The sequence below is a fragment of the Myxocyprinus asiaticus genome, chromosome 43, assembly GCF_019703515.2.
Source record: "Myxocyprinus asiaticus isolate MX2 ecotype Aquarium Trade chromosome 43, UBuf_Myxa_2, whole genome shotgun sequence".
In the NCBI taxonomy this organism is placed as follows: Eukaryota; Metazoa; Chordata; class Actinopteri; order Cypriniformes; family Catostomidae; genus Myxocyprinus; species Myxocyprinus asiaticus.
The window spans coordinates 4559400-4574571 of record NC_059386.1 but is presented as its reverse complement, the minus strand read 5'-3'; the positions used below and the strand labels follow the sequence as shown (position 1 = coordinate 4574571).

Genomic DNA, 15172 nt, shown 5'->3' with positions numbered 1-15172 from the left:
CCTTACATTTCCTGAGAGACAAAAGTTAACTATTCTGATTGGATGTCAACAACAAATAATGTCACTTTATAAACTGAATTAAATTTTTTTATTTTAAGAAATAGTTCATCCAAGAATGAATATCTGCTATAAATTACTCAGCTTTATGTCGTTCCAAACCCGTATGACTTTCTGTGGTCCATGAAAAGACCCAAAGAGAAAGAATGTACTGGTCATTTTTCATGAAATTACAAAGAATTGAGACTGCGTTTTCAAGCTTCAAAAAGGAGCACCATGAAAGTACTCCATATGACTTGTGCATTATAAGTCTTCTGAAGCCGTACAATAGCTTTGTGTGAAGAACAGGTCAAAAATTAAGTCAACATTGCATGACAAAATCAACCAGAACATTCTTCATGACTCCTTTTGTGTTTAATGGAATAAAGTCACACAGGTTTGAGTAAATGATGACAGAATTTTCATTCTTGGGTGAACTATTCCTTTAAAAGGAATGTTCTGGGTTCAAGTTAAGCTCAGTTGACAGCATTTGTGGAATATATTGTTGGCACTTAGAATGGAGGTGAATAGGACCAGTCCATAAACATTAAAATACATGTTGTTTCAGAAGTATAGCCACAAGATATAAACATTATCCTGTATGTGTTAACATGATTTTAGTGTGAGAAAATCGCTTACTAACCTCATCAGTGTAAAGTTACTGTATATCCAGTATTATAACTTTGTTGCCATGACAACTCAATACTGATAAACCCAAAGCAATTATATTACACACAAATTATGTAGAACAGAGAGTTTATCACACTATATTCATGTTAAAATGTATAATTTTACATCTTCCGCCTATACTTTGAAACAGTGTGTATTTTAATGTTCAAGGACTGCCTGACAAGTCGAAATTATTTTCTATGGCAAGCAACATCATGCTACAAATGCTGTCGATTGAGCATAACTTGTTTTGAACAAAATGTTACTTAAAATATCTTGGTTTGTATAAAGTGGGGAAAATAGTCACTGAATGCTACTAAATGTGTAACACCAATTTCCTTATTCATTTTTGCCAGAACCCCCAGAGAAAATGAAAAAGGAGATACTTTACATCTTAATTCCCAGTATAGCCACCCCTCTTGTTATTGCCTGCTTATTCTTCTTGGTCTGCATGTGTCGCAACAAACAAAAGGAGTCTGCTGACACGCCTACTCGCCGACAACTCACCACCTCACCAAGTCAAGAAATGGAGCTGCCTCTTCTTAATCAGCACAAGCATCAGGTACTTTTCTCCCATTACCTCCAAACAGTGTAAAATTACTGACTAAAATATTTGTTGACAAATGTTTTTTTTTATTATTTATTTATTTTTTTTTGTCAATCATGACAAGATGAAAAAGTCGCATCACAACAATAATCAAACGGTTTTATTTCAAACAAACTGCTAGCAAAAATATGACGAGAAAAAACAGTACTGCAAGATATTAATAATGCATTAACAGTGTTTTTTTATTTATGTATTTTAAAAAAAGAAAAATCTAGAAAGAATTTTTCAAATAATTCAACCATAGTATGTTGGGTATTTCCCGGATTGAGCTGGATAAGAATGACACCTTTACAATTAACTTTACGGGTTAATAACCTCACTCAGACACATTCTGTATATGTGAGATTAACCACTATATCCACAAAATTAGCGTAAAATGACAACATACATCACAGCAAATTAAGCAAATGAACGGGTGAACATGAACAAAGTTAAGTGGTAATCAAAATTGGTAACTTCCGTTAAAAATTACTTGTAAAAAAGGAGCTAATACTTCAGTATATTCATTATACGCTATTATTTAAGGACAGTTTTCTCACATTGTTTAATTTTACATATTAAACATATTTATCTTTAATATGTTTATTACATGTTTAAATAATTCTATATGGTTTGTATTTTTATTTTTATTTTATATTTGGTTAAAGTTTGGTCTGTTACAGTTTGAAACATGTTTTTGCCATTTTGCTTAACGTCAACTAAAATGTTATTTCTGTTGACTAAAATTAAATGGCATTTTAGTCTCTAATTGACTAAAATGATTATTGACATGGTGAAATATTGACTAAATTTAAACATTTTCGTCAAAAGAAAAAAATATATAACTAAAATGAAAAACTGGGTGACAAGTAACACCCTCTCCCATAATTGTAGCTTTTCATCCAAAGTTCAGATTCAAAAGTTCTTTATTTGCCAAACGTTTGTTAGGCTCAATGTGTAACTGAGAAAACACAGACTTTAAATGGCTTGTTTTCTTTCATAGGCAAAGCTGAGAGAAATTAACCTGTCTGCAGTTCGATTCATGGAGGAGCTTGGAGAAGACCGTTTTGGCAAGGTCTACAAAGGTCACCTCTATGGTACCGCCCCAGGTGAACAGACCCAGGTGGTGGCCATAAAGACAGTGAAAGACAAGGACGAAGGTACTCTGCGGGAGGAATTCCGCCACGAGGCCATGCTCCGTTCCCGCCTTCAACACCCCAATATCGTCTGCCTTTTGGGCGTGATAACTAAAGACCAGCCCATGAGTATGATCTTCAGCTACTCGGGCCACGGTGACCTCCACGAGTTCCTGGTCATGCGGTCCCCCCACTCAGATGTGGGCAGCTCTGATGATGACAAGACGGTCAAATCAACGCTGGAACAAGCAGATTTCCTACACATCGTCACACAAATAGCAGCAGGAATGGAGTATCTATCTAGCCACCATGTGGTCCACAAGGATCTGGCCGCTCGCAACATCCTGGTCTGCGATAAGCTCAATGTGAAGATCCTGGACCTTGGGCTGTTCCGAGAGGTCTACTCGGCTGACTACTACAAGTTCATGGGCACTAGTCCCTTCCCCATCCGTTGGATGTCCCCTGAAGCCATATTATATGGCAAATTCTCCACTGATTCAGACATCTGGTCCTATGGCGTGGTGCTGTGGGAGATATTCAGCTATGGCCTTCAACCTTATTGCGGCTATTCCAACCAGGATGTCATCGAGTTGGTACGCAACAGACAAGTGCTCTCCTGCCCAGATGACTGTCCGGCCTGGATTTACACACTCATGTTAGAGTGCTGGAATGAGTTTCCTGCGAGAAGGCCTCGTTTCAAAGACATTCACGCACGTCTGCGCACCTGGGAGAGCTTGTCCAACTACAATAGCTCTGCACAGACCTCGGGGGCAAGCAACACCACTCAGACAAACTCCCTCAGCACGAGCCCCATCAGTAACATCAGCAATGCCCGCTATGTTAGTCCCAAAAAGGCATCCCCCTTTCCTCAGCCTCAGTTCATGCCCATGAAGGGCCAGATGCGCCCGATGGTGCCATCTCAGCTCTACATCCCAGTCAATGGCTACCAGCCAGTGCCTGCCTATTCGTACCTGCAAAACTTCTATCCTATGCAGATCCCCATGCAGATGCCTCCACAGCAGTTGCACCCCCAGATGATCGCCAAGGCCGGATCACACCACAGCGGAAGTGGCTCCACCAGCACTGGCTACGTCACCACAGCACCATCCAATGGTTCTGGCACAGAAAAAGCAGTCTTTATGAACGAAGAGCAAAAGGCAACCGAAGAGGACATAGCTGATGGGGCCTCTCAAAATGGTCTCCACAATGAGGACCTATCTGTTCCTGAGACAGAGCTCCTGGGGGACAATGACAGTCCACAGACAGAGGACAATGATTTCAACTCAGAAGCATAAGGCGACCTTTTGGATCCGATGAGAAAGAACAATTCTGTAAACTGTGATTTTTGTCAGTTTGGCAACAGTTTAAAAAAAAGTGAAGGGAACCAGTTATTAACACATGAACTTGCTGTTATTTATGGGGCTTTTTTTTAGTTGAAGATGGTACTTTTAAAACTAATCTCAGCTTTACCCATGAGCTTCAGTTTTCTGAGTGTTTGATGAAGAATCTGGCTTTCAGCCCTTCTGTTTTGGGTTCGGGAGCAGACATGATACATAGACAGCATCTTGGTTTCGTATTTGAATTGTTGCAAAGCTATTCAGAAGAATTTACGTTCTCACTGTTGCTGTGCAACATGAAACATCTTTTCAGCAAGGACATCTATTACTGTACCCAATCACATTAATTTCCACACTGCTTAAGGCAGAGTTATGGTCGTCTTGCATTCTCACTAACATAAGAACAAAATTTCAAGTTTTTATTTCATTGTTTTGTTTTTTCTTTTGATTAAGGCTTTGAGCTCCACCACAGGAAAAACATATTTCTTGCTTGATGACATTGCATGACGAAAACTGTACCACGGATCACAATATGGAACTATAAAACAAATGGATGTGCAAAGACATGAATGCTCTGTTTTAGAAATAGCTTTTTTAAAACATTGAATACTTGTTGTAAAGATTTGTAATTTATGTCATTGATTTGTAACTGGTTTGTAATGTTCTTCTACTATGTGTCTCATTTTCAGGCAGGTTTATTTAGCCAGTAGTATTACTTTAAAGTCATACAGTATCAACCAAATACTTGCTTTCTACCCAGATGTAATTAACAAACATTAACCATATACTGTGTATAACAAGGCACATGGACTATCCAATAAAGTAAAACATAACGATATTACTTCCAAAGTTTTCTCGACTTCTATAAAATTGATGCTAGATTCTAGAAATTGCAAAATAATTTTTCCCTTGATATTGCAATTATAAGAGAACAGGTTTACATCTGCATATAAAATATGTACATTGTAAACTTGGAGTAAAAACACTTTACATTAAGGTTATATTTGTTAACATTAGTTAATGCATTTGATATAATGAACTAACAATGAACAATTTATTTTTACAACATTTATTAATCTTGGTTAAGGTTAATTTAAAAAAAATTTTATTCATTCTACAATTGTTCATGTTATTTCATAATGCATTCATGCTAATTTATACAACTTTTATTTAAAAAAAATGTATTAGTATATGTTGAAATTAACATTAACCAAGATTAATAAATGATGTGAAAGTATTGTTCATTGTTAGGTTATGTTAACTAATGTAGTTAACTACTGTTAACAAATGGAACCTTAATCTGACTTCAACATAGCTACAGACAATTATATCAGATGTATAGATAAACTTTTATTAACCTATTTGTTTCGTTAACCTGTTATTTTCCACTGATGCATAGCTATCAAAGGGGAATGTGCCATGTATGCTAAAGGTTTATTGATATTCTTTTTTCACATGGTTGTGTGGCACATTTAACAGATGTTCATCAATGCCCTTAAAGACCATCCTTTAATTTTAATGTTAGGAATAACTCAATGTTATTCTAACAGTCCCCTTAATGTAAATGAATGTCACTGTGTCGTGTTGTACTGTTAAGTGAGTAACTAACTGTGCTGGTTGCTTGTGTTCACCAATGACTGTGAAGTAGGCGTTATTATCTCATGCTCCTTCCCATGAAAGGCGTGTCCAGAATATTAACTGATAGCTAATATCGTCTTCAAGTTCACTTTTTTTGGCAGACAGTCTGCAAATCATTTTAAACTGACATACAGCACCTGATAGGAACACATAGCAGATGAAGTAGACGACTATAACTGAGATGTCCACGCGTGATGAACTGGGCTGTATCAGCGATTTACAGGACGCGTATTCATTTTACGCGATGTCAGGCCTTCGCACAAACGTCGGAACGCGACGGAAAAGAGAATTTACACCTGATGAGCAGAAAGACAGTAATTACTGGCTCAAGCGGAATCGTAACAATGAAGCTGCGAAGAGGTCTCGCAAGCGCAAAAGGATGGAAGAACATCATCTGGAGACGCGTGCCGTCGAGCTTCAGCGAGAAAATGAAATATTAAAGGCTGCACTATCTGCAGTTCACCATAATCTAATGGATGTTGCTTTAAAATACCATATTGGCATGCGAAATGGCTGTTATACACAGAATGTACCTGTCCCTACAATGATACCATTGCATGGTCTGTCGCATTGCCCATTTCTCGATTATCGTGGATCGATGATATATCCCCAAACAAGTCATTTTAATTCGGTTTACGATTTGGTCTCATACCATGTGGCAGACACTGCGGCTAGTACTACAAAATTGCCGCGCAACAGTATTGGAGAGTTATCATCCAATGGGCAGGTACAGTCATGGAATGAGCACATGGACCAGTGGAGCTTATTTGAGAGAGAGAACAAATCCGCCAACGAAACTAATGCAGGTCAAATGCTTGGGCTGTCGGACTACAACAGTCCAGTGGTGAACCTGTCGCGCAATACCTGCTCTTGTTTAAATCAAGAGAACTCGTTTTGCATTGTGAATCATTAGTTATAATGCATTTTCAATAAAAGATATTGTTTGTGAACAAGGGAATGCTTTGGTCTCTTATGCTCTGAACACGGGTAAAGATATGAACACCAAAAAGTGGCCAAGTTACAATCTCAAAATGTTATTTTATGGGGTAAAAAGTCAGTTTATTTATTGTCTTTAAAAAGGCTTCTTTGGTGTATCTTTTTCGGTTTTAATAGGAAACCGTTTTTGAAAGTGTACCTCAACAAATGCGCGTGTTGGTGAAGGAAATTATATATTTTTTTCTATTCCACTATAGATGGCGCACACGCATCTTATTTAATGTAGGTCATCTGGTTCATGGTCAAGTTCTTCTTAAATTATAGTTAGTTAAATTAGTTGCGTCATATTCACACCAGTTATACCATATCGACCATTAACAGTCATTAATTAAATGGGATGAAAATGCAACAATACATAAACTAGTTCAGCAGAATTTTTTTTTTTTTTTTTTTTTTTTTTTTTTTTGGCGGGGTGGGAATACGCTAATAAGGTGGTCAGTGAGTTTTGCGATTATGAATATATATATATATATATATATATATATATATATATATATATATATATATATATATCAAAAGGAAATTAATGTAACTCTAGTGTGATCGTGTCCTTTAAGATACGTTGTATGAATGCCGTTATGTAAGTCTGCTGAACCATTTTAGAGCTCGGTTTGAACGGTGGCCATTTGGCCTTGCACTTTTTCTTTGGATCGCCTACCACTAGGTGGTTTCCTTTCAAACAGAAGAGGTCTTCTGCGTGTCAAACTGGATTAATCCGCCTCCGAACGGAAAGCAATCCTGATAAAATCGCTAAAAACTGGATTTACAATTATATACAATTATAAAAAGAAAAAAGAAGGAAAAAAAGTGAGTTCCGAAAGACTGCTATTTTAGAGTCCCACAACTTTCAGCCCTTCAATGCTACCAGGGTAGATGTTAAAGACTTTGAAGGGAATAGGGCATAGGGATGATCGCTTCTGAAACGCACCCTCTATTTTGCTAACATCTGCGTACACATCATCTAAATTTAAAGTGGTGAAATTTAGGTAATAAAAGTAGCTTACTTTAGTTAAAAGAATCACTATGTATTTTTATAAACATATTTACATATTAAGATTGTGACAATAAATAATAAAAAATACTGCGATTAATACCTAGCCTATATTACTACATATAATAATATCCTAATAACCTAAAGGTGATTCAGGTAAAAATAAACGCTGTGTATAATGTATTTAATATACGTATAATGCAGTTTCTAGGTCTTTGGGGGCCTGTTAGAGACAAAAATAATAATGTTTTCAACAGGTATATTATAAGCATTTAAGTTTTTCTGAACTGTATTAGAAAATTGCAGTATATATATCAAAGCAGATCAAGGTTCATTCACTATGGAGTCATTTGCCCAGACTATTATAAATTAGGAGCAAATCATTGGCTCAAATCGGAAGATGCTGTATTTCAATTGGCTGCGAAATGTGTCTGTCAATGACCGCTGCCAATACACTTCTATAGTGACCTACTAACACAGATCCTTGAGGCAGCAGTCAGTCCAGCGAGGAAAACGCACAGGAGGAATACAAGTGTTATTCCTCGAATGGGATTTAATTACCACTGAAACTCTTCTGATCGCTTTGAATGTTTTCATACACATTATATCTGACCTCCATCTGATCGGGTTTTTATTACAGGTAATTGCTCTTCTTTCTCATTTTACAATGAGGCACACATATGAACGGACTGGTCTTGTTTGGGTGTTGTTGCCGGTATTTGAACCATAACAGATTAATGCAGTAGGTCAACTATCAACGTGGTTTATGTGTCATTTGTACGCCATACTAATATTTCCTCTCAAAGCATAATAGGCATATTAACAAAACTGTTTTTTTTTTTTTTTTTTTTTTTCGTTTAAATGTTTAGTAGTTGCTCTTTTGTAATAATAGGATTATTATTGAATAGCACAGACTCATATTTTTAAACCAAAGGGCATACAAGGTTTTGGGATACGACATGGCACAGTGACCCAGTATTCATGTGGGTGGGTGTATCAGGCTTTTTGGGTAGGTACAGGTCAATATATAATGAATGTATATCCCCGTGCATTTCAATTGAATTAAACTTAACTTCAAATACTTATTTGATATTTTGCATTTATGCTAAATTGTGATATTGGGGATGTGCAACAGTTGTAACAGTCAGTTCGCACATTATAAATGCTTAATGTTATTTTTATCCGTTTAATACACGAGTACTTTCATGCACTTATTGTGTAATAGCGACTGATGATTTTATAATCCTTACACAATGACGGAAGCTGGGACACTGACACTTGTGAAACGGCAAAAAAGACCTGAACGACACGACATTAAAACAGAAATGTGTTCTTTAATGCCCAACGACCCGTTACATTTATTCAGAAAATATATTTAATCTTTATTCAGTCGTTAAGGTGAATGTTCCACATGCGCAGATTAGACTGTCCTGACTGGGTCTGTCGGGATGGGGTGAATGCATTAAACACCTTTTTTAAAAAAAACAAAACAAAACAAGGTTTTTACCGGATTCAAGTGTATATTTGAGCGTCATTTAATCACACGTGACCGTAAACAATAACTTTAGTTTTTATCGCATACGATTCCTTTGAGCCAGAGCCATATGGTTAAATCCCAAAACTGTACCGCGCATCAAAAATAATAATAACCCTCAAGAGACAGTTCGTTTTATTAAACCGTTATAGTAGAAAGATTACAAGCCTTATTTCAGAGTTGGAATGTGTCCCTATCGCATTTCACGAGCGCACTTTTTATTGATAAAATAATTCCGACTCTGTTCAGCCACGTGTGATGATGACGATGATGGCTGGTCGCATTCCTTTGTTCTCTGAGCAGAGCCAAACTTCAAACCTGACCCCATTTGTTTACAATGTGTTTATAGTGCTTTAGTCAACTGACCGTTGGCAGCTTTGGGTAATGTAATTCCATTTGTTTGAACTGCACGTTGAAGGTCATCGCCAGCTGGTTACATACCGATTTTCAGATTTGAACTCATATAATGGCCTCTAAACCTGTACTTCTTTGAAATTGTTTCCATATTTTGATTTAATCATGGGCACATTATAAAAGCCCTTAATGTTTGAAAACGTGATTGGTTTCATCACAGCACGACCCGCCTCAAATGGTGACATAATGGGGCACCATTGGAATTGCATAATTTGGAAATGGCTGTTTGATAGAAACAGTTCAGCATGCATATTATTAAGGTGCAAAAGTTTAAAACTTCCTGCTGTTTTTTTATTTTTGTATTATTATTATTATTATTTTTTAAGGGTATGAATTCATTAAGTGGCACTAAAATCACAGATAAGTGTGGGATAGACATGTCAGGAATGCATACTAATTCAGTCTCTTCCTTCAGAAACTGCAAAAAGCCTAATTTTGCTTGAAAATCAATAGCTGGGTTTCCATCCACATATTTTTATGCACATTTTGGGACATCACATAAAAACTGCTGGACGGAAACACCAAGATGCAAATAAAATCTCCAAAATGTGCAAAAAAAACGTAAACGGTAGCTTAATGTAGATAAATTATTATTCGATAAGAAGAAATGCGCACAAACTATGATGGAAACACATTTACAGAATAAACTCCTATTGAGTTTATTAGGAATACAAGATGCACATCAAAAAAGAAATGTGACTAAATTATTTATTCATAACTGGACTAACCAGAGGACCAATCATTGCATCCGAAATGTTGCTCTTGACCATCCTAAAATAACAGTGTCCTGAAAACCCAAAGCCCGCATTTGCAGAGCATATAAGTCTATTACAAACTTGAACTGTGCCGAAGAGCAGGTTTATTGACACTTTTGAAAAATATATTGCAGATCAGCACAGCAAAGACATAAGGAGGAACGCACACACATAGTGCTCCCAGAACTGTGTGACAAGCTGTTGCTCCCAGACATGAGACACAGTTCTTCTAGAGTGTTTTGTCTGCATTCTCTAAACTGCGAGTATTTTATTAATAAAAGAGTCACAGTGGCTACCATTTCTCCGGAAGCGATGATTTTGTTCTTTTGAACACGAGATGGAAATGCGGCTTTATTCACACATTGTTTTTGCGATTTTTATGTATTTTCACATATATTAAATTCGCAACTTGGATGGAAACATAGCTACAAAAGATTTTCTTTAAAGGAATATTTCACCCAAAAATGAGCATTCTTTCTTAATTTACTCACTCTCATGTCCTAAAGTAAAAGTAGTCCATGCGATTTGTGCATCACATTCCAAGTGATCTGAAGGCATACATTGGATTTTGGTGAGAAACAACCCAAAAACCCATTGTGTGTTTATGAGTGCTAATGCACCTTGGCATGTGTGTTGATGATTGTGCACAGCACAGCAAACCTTGATACACTTTAGCACATTTCTTCACTTGTTGAGCTACTGAATCTCAACACCCAATTGAAGAAATATGCCAGAGACTGTAATGCTTAAGTTGAAAAGCACTGATTAATGCACACTGCACAATGCAGTATGTACGGTAATGGGAGTAAAGCAATGAGTCTTTAGGCCTGAATAATATAAGTAATCACACCGTGTATATAAATTAAAACTGAACCATTTTAGTTTTAACTTTTTGGTAAAACATTATTTTCAAGGCTTGATCTTGAGACACCACACACTCAAGTTTAACCTTATTAACAAGTTCACTTCACTACATAGGCTTCATTGCTGTAAAATCAGTGCAAACTCTTGACTTTTAAATCAGAGCAGGTTCCTACACATTCTGACCAATGAATTTCCTTTTCTTTCTTTTTTTCATGACTTCTCCAGTCACTCCAGTGATTACTGGATAAGGATGTGTGTGTGTGTGTGTGTGTATATATATATATATATATATATATATATATATATATATATATATATATATATATATATATATATATATTGCTCTTTCAAATTGAGTGCATATATATATATATATATATATTAAGTGTTCAGACCCCCTAACTTTTTTCACTTTTTATGTTGCAGCCTCATGCTAAAATTTATTTATATACTTATTATTTTTTTTTCTCATCAATCTACACTCTATGCCCTATAATGACAAAGCAAAAAGCAGATTTTTGATAAATTTGCAAATTTATTAAGAAGAAAAAACTGAAATATCACATTGATAGACGTATTCAGACCCTTAACTCAGTACTTACTGTAGTTGAAGCACCTTTGGCAGCGATTACACCCTCAAGTCTTTTTGGGTATGATGCGACAAGCTTTGCACACCTGGATTTGGGGATTTTCTGCCATTCATCTCTGCAGATCCTCTCAAGCTCTGTAAGGTTGGATGAGGACCATCGGTGGACAGCCATTTTCAGGTCTCTCCAGAGATGTTCGATTGGGTTCAAGTCCGGGCTCTGGTTGGGCCACTCAAGGACATTCACAGAGTTGTCCCTAAGCCACTCTTGCGTTGTCTTGGCTGTGTGTTTAGGGTCATTGTCCTGTTGGAAGGTGAACCTTCAGCCCAGCCTGAGGTCCTGAGTGCTCTGGACCAGCTTTTCTTTAAGGATATCTCTGTATTTTGCTGCGTTCAGCTTTCCTTTAACCCTGACCAGTCCCCCAGTGTGTGTATGTGTGTGTGTATGTGTGTGTGTATGTGTGTGTGTGTGTGTGTGTGTGTATATATATATATATATATATATATATATATATATATATATATATATATATATATATACATACACACACACACACACACACACACACACACTACCGGTCAAAAGTTTTGAAACACTTGACTGAAATGTTTCTCATGATTTTAAAAATCTTTTGATCTGAAGGTGTATGCTTAAATGTTGGAAATTAGTTTTGTAGACAAAAATATAATTGTGCCACCATATTAATTTATTTAATTATAAATCTAAAATGTAATTAAAAAAAAAAAAAGTTTTTGAAATGGATGACTTGAACCAATTAATAAAGAAAAGCAGCCAATAAGTGCCCAACATAGATGGGAACTCCTTCAATACTGTTTAAAAAGCATCCCAGGGTGATACCTCAAGAAGTTGGTTGAGAAAATGTCAAGAGAACATGTCTGCAAATTCTAGGCAAAGGGTGACTACTTTGAAGATGCTAAAATATAACACAGTTTTGATTTATTTTGGATTTTGTTTCACACTGACAAAACACTCCTGATGAACTTTGTTTTTGCTAGCATTCAGCGACAGATGCCTGTATGTCGGGGAAAAAAAAGCATAATGATGTTAGCCTATAATTTTGATGAAAGAGCAACATTTGAGATTTGTGTATTGTGAGCGAATTGTGTATTCACATGGCTTGTTGATGCCACATTACTTTTTTTAAGTGTATCTACATTTCTTTATAAATTCTATAGGAATATATTCAGAAAATATTTTTCCATCGTAGTTTATGTTCATGTCTTCTTTATGCACCTCAAGAGAGTGTGTCCATTTTGTATGTGCATTTTGGAGATTTTATTTGTGTCTTGGTGATTCCATGGAGCATTTTTTATGCTATTCGTATGAAAAAAGTGCATAACAATGTATAGATGGAAACCTAGCTTGTGACAATATGTTTTTCTAAATAGTTCAATGTGGCTACATGAACTCTCTTGTAAGATGTGTCTAAGTATGGTTTCTGTTTTTCTCTCACTAGATCCAGAAGAAATTTTCTTCACAAAGAGGACACACATGACTTGTATAGCACTGGGTTTACGATGAGAAGTTTCCTTGAAACCAGTTTCAACTAATGAGCTTATGCCATCTTGATGACTACATTGTGTAAAATGCAGGCAATTAAGAAAGAGCCCTATGGTGGAGAGGATGCCCTGATGCTGGCTGTTGCTTTGCAAGGGGCAGACAGGGATCTTATTGACCACAAGCTGTCCACCCTGCCCTTTAAGTCCAAGTCTATCACCTGTCGCAGAAAACGTGAATTCATCCCAGATGAGAAGAAAGACATCCTATACTGGGAGAGAAGGCGCAAAAACAATGAAGCAGCGAAGCGCTCGCGTGAAAAGCGCCGGCTCAATGATATGGTGTTGGAGAACAAGCTCATGGCCCTAGGTGAAGAGAATGCATCACTGAAAGCCGAGCTGCTGTCACTGAAACTCAAATTTGGCCTAGTGAGCTCAGCAGCTTACACCCAGGAGGTGCAGGAAATTTCAAGTTCCACTGCTGCACTCTACAAGGATTTTGTCATGCCAAGTGCCACCAAGGGTTCCTACCCAAGAGAACTGGAGCCAGTGCGACTGAGTAGCAGTTGCATTTCGGTGATTAAGCACTCACCTCACAGCTTTATGTCTGATGTGTCCGACGCAAGTGCGGTGACCCAGGGGAGCCCACTTATAAATATTTCCAGAACTCCCGATATCATCAAACAAGAACCCCTGGAAACTGGCAGTTATGCAAAAGACAGGACCAGTCCATATGAACTGTACAGAAATGACCTTAGTAGCCCTTTTCCTGGAAGCTTCTCCCAACCATCTCCATTCTTGCAACTTACCAGATCATCTAGCAATTCACCACGAACGTCTGATGGCGATGATGGTGCCATAAGCAAGTCTTCGGATGGAGAGGATGAACAGCAGGTCCCAAAAGGTCCAGTTCCATCCAGGGTTAACACAAAAAGTGTGATAGTCTCGACCCTCAAAGTGCCGGATGCCAGCGCATCAGCTTTGCCCCACAAATTGAGGATCAAAGCACGGGCCATCCAGATCAAAGTGGAGGCTATTGATCCTGACTACGAATCAATGGGCAAGTCCTCCTCTCCCTCTGACATGTCTGCAAGTGGATTGTACCAAATGGGACGGTTCGCTAAACCTGAGTACATTCAATCATCTCTTAGCCCATTGTCTTTGCAGGTGAACAATGTTCATGACTGGAACCACCAGCCTAAGGAATGGAACAAAGATCACCGGGAGACACCAGCTAACTGCAAACACCGGCTTTGTCCGGACTCACCAGGACCTATTCCTAAAAAACGAATTGTTGACCTTCAAAGCGACTCCAATACTAACTCTGACTCTAAGAACTTGCACTTGAAACAGGGCATTGCCGGTCTTTCAGCAGAAGTGGCCTCCTTGAAAAGACTGATTACAAAACAGCAGGGGTCTGTAATTGAGTCCATCAAAAGCACTACTGAATTTGACTCTGTATCGAAAGGATGTTTCTCTAACTGAGTTTCCTCTATTTGCACAACGGCTGTTTTCCACTGTGTTTGCTACTGCATTGTGCGGTTGTTATGGTGTCAAAAGTTGCACTTCATTGAGAAGAATGTGTTTTTTGCACTTACTGTTGTAGTTTGGCGTGTCTTCTTGATGACTCCATTTGTAGCCAAGAAGCCAAAAATGTGGCTACTGTTCATGCAAAATTAATGTTAACTTTTAAAATGTATTGTACTTTGTTTTTTTTTTTTTGGTTTTGTTTTTGTTTTTTTTACAATAAATGTACATAAGCACTGAATTATTTTTGTCTTTTTCCCTATCTCACACATCTTGTCAAGTATATCACAACTTTGTCAGTGTAACTTCAACATACTGTTTGCTTCTGAGTATTTGGATGTTTAGTATACACTGAGGCCAAGTAAAAAATATAAAAGTGACATATCATAAATGTAGTCTAAAGAGATTTTGTTATATAAGAACAGTAGATATACATCTACAATTGAATACCTCTTACAATGTTGAGCCAGTGCCAGTGAACAAAAAACTATTTTGCCCCAAAATAAGACATTTACTATATCCAAAAAAGTGAAGTTTAAACATGAATAGAGAGTTGACCTCTGGACGTAATGCTTTTTAAAAAAT

General features: G+C 37.2%; 2 protein-coding genes across 3 annotated transcripts in view; both read left to right on the top strand.

The window, feature by feature from the left end:
- Positions 1 to 6360, top strand: part of LOC127433274 (tyrosine-protein kinase transmembrane receptor ROR2-like) — a 216153-nt gene extending 209793 nt beyond the window's left edge. For both annotated transcript variants that reach the window (XM_051685006.1, XM_051685007.1), the window contains exons 8-9: positions 1062 to 1267; positions 2295 to 6360. In XM_051685006.1, coding sequence (XP_051540966.1) covers positions 1062 to 1267; positions 2295 to 3722 — 1634 coding nt within the window. In that variant the 3' untranslated portion in view covers positions 3723 to 6360. The remainder of the gene's footprint in view (positions 1 to 1061; positions 1268 to 2294) is intronic.
- Positions 6361 to 7868: 1508 nt separating this feature from the next.
- On the top strand, positions 7869 to 14844 carry LOC127433280 (nuclear factor interleukin-3-regulated protein-like). The gene is made up of 2 exons (XM_051685022.1): positions 7869 to 8029; positions 13021 to 14844. The coding sequence occupies exon 2, from the start codon at positions 13133 to 13135 to the stop codon at positions 14543 to 14545; it is 1413 nt and encodes a 470-aa protein (XP_051540982.1). The 5' UTR covers positions 7869 to 8029; positions 13021 to 13132; the 3' UTR covers positions 14546 to 14844.
- The last annotated feature ends 328 nt before the right edge of the window (positions 14845 to 15172 follow it).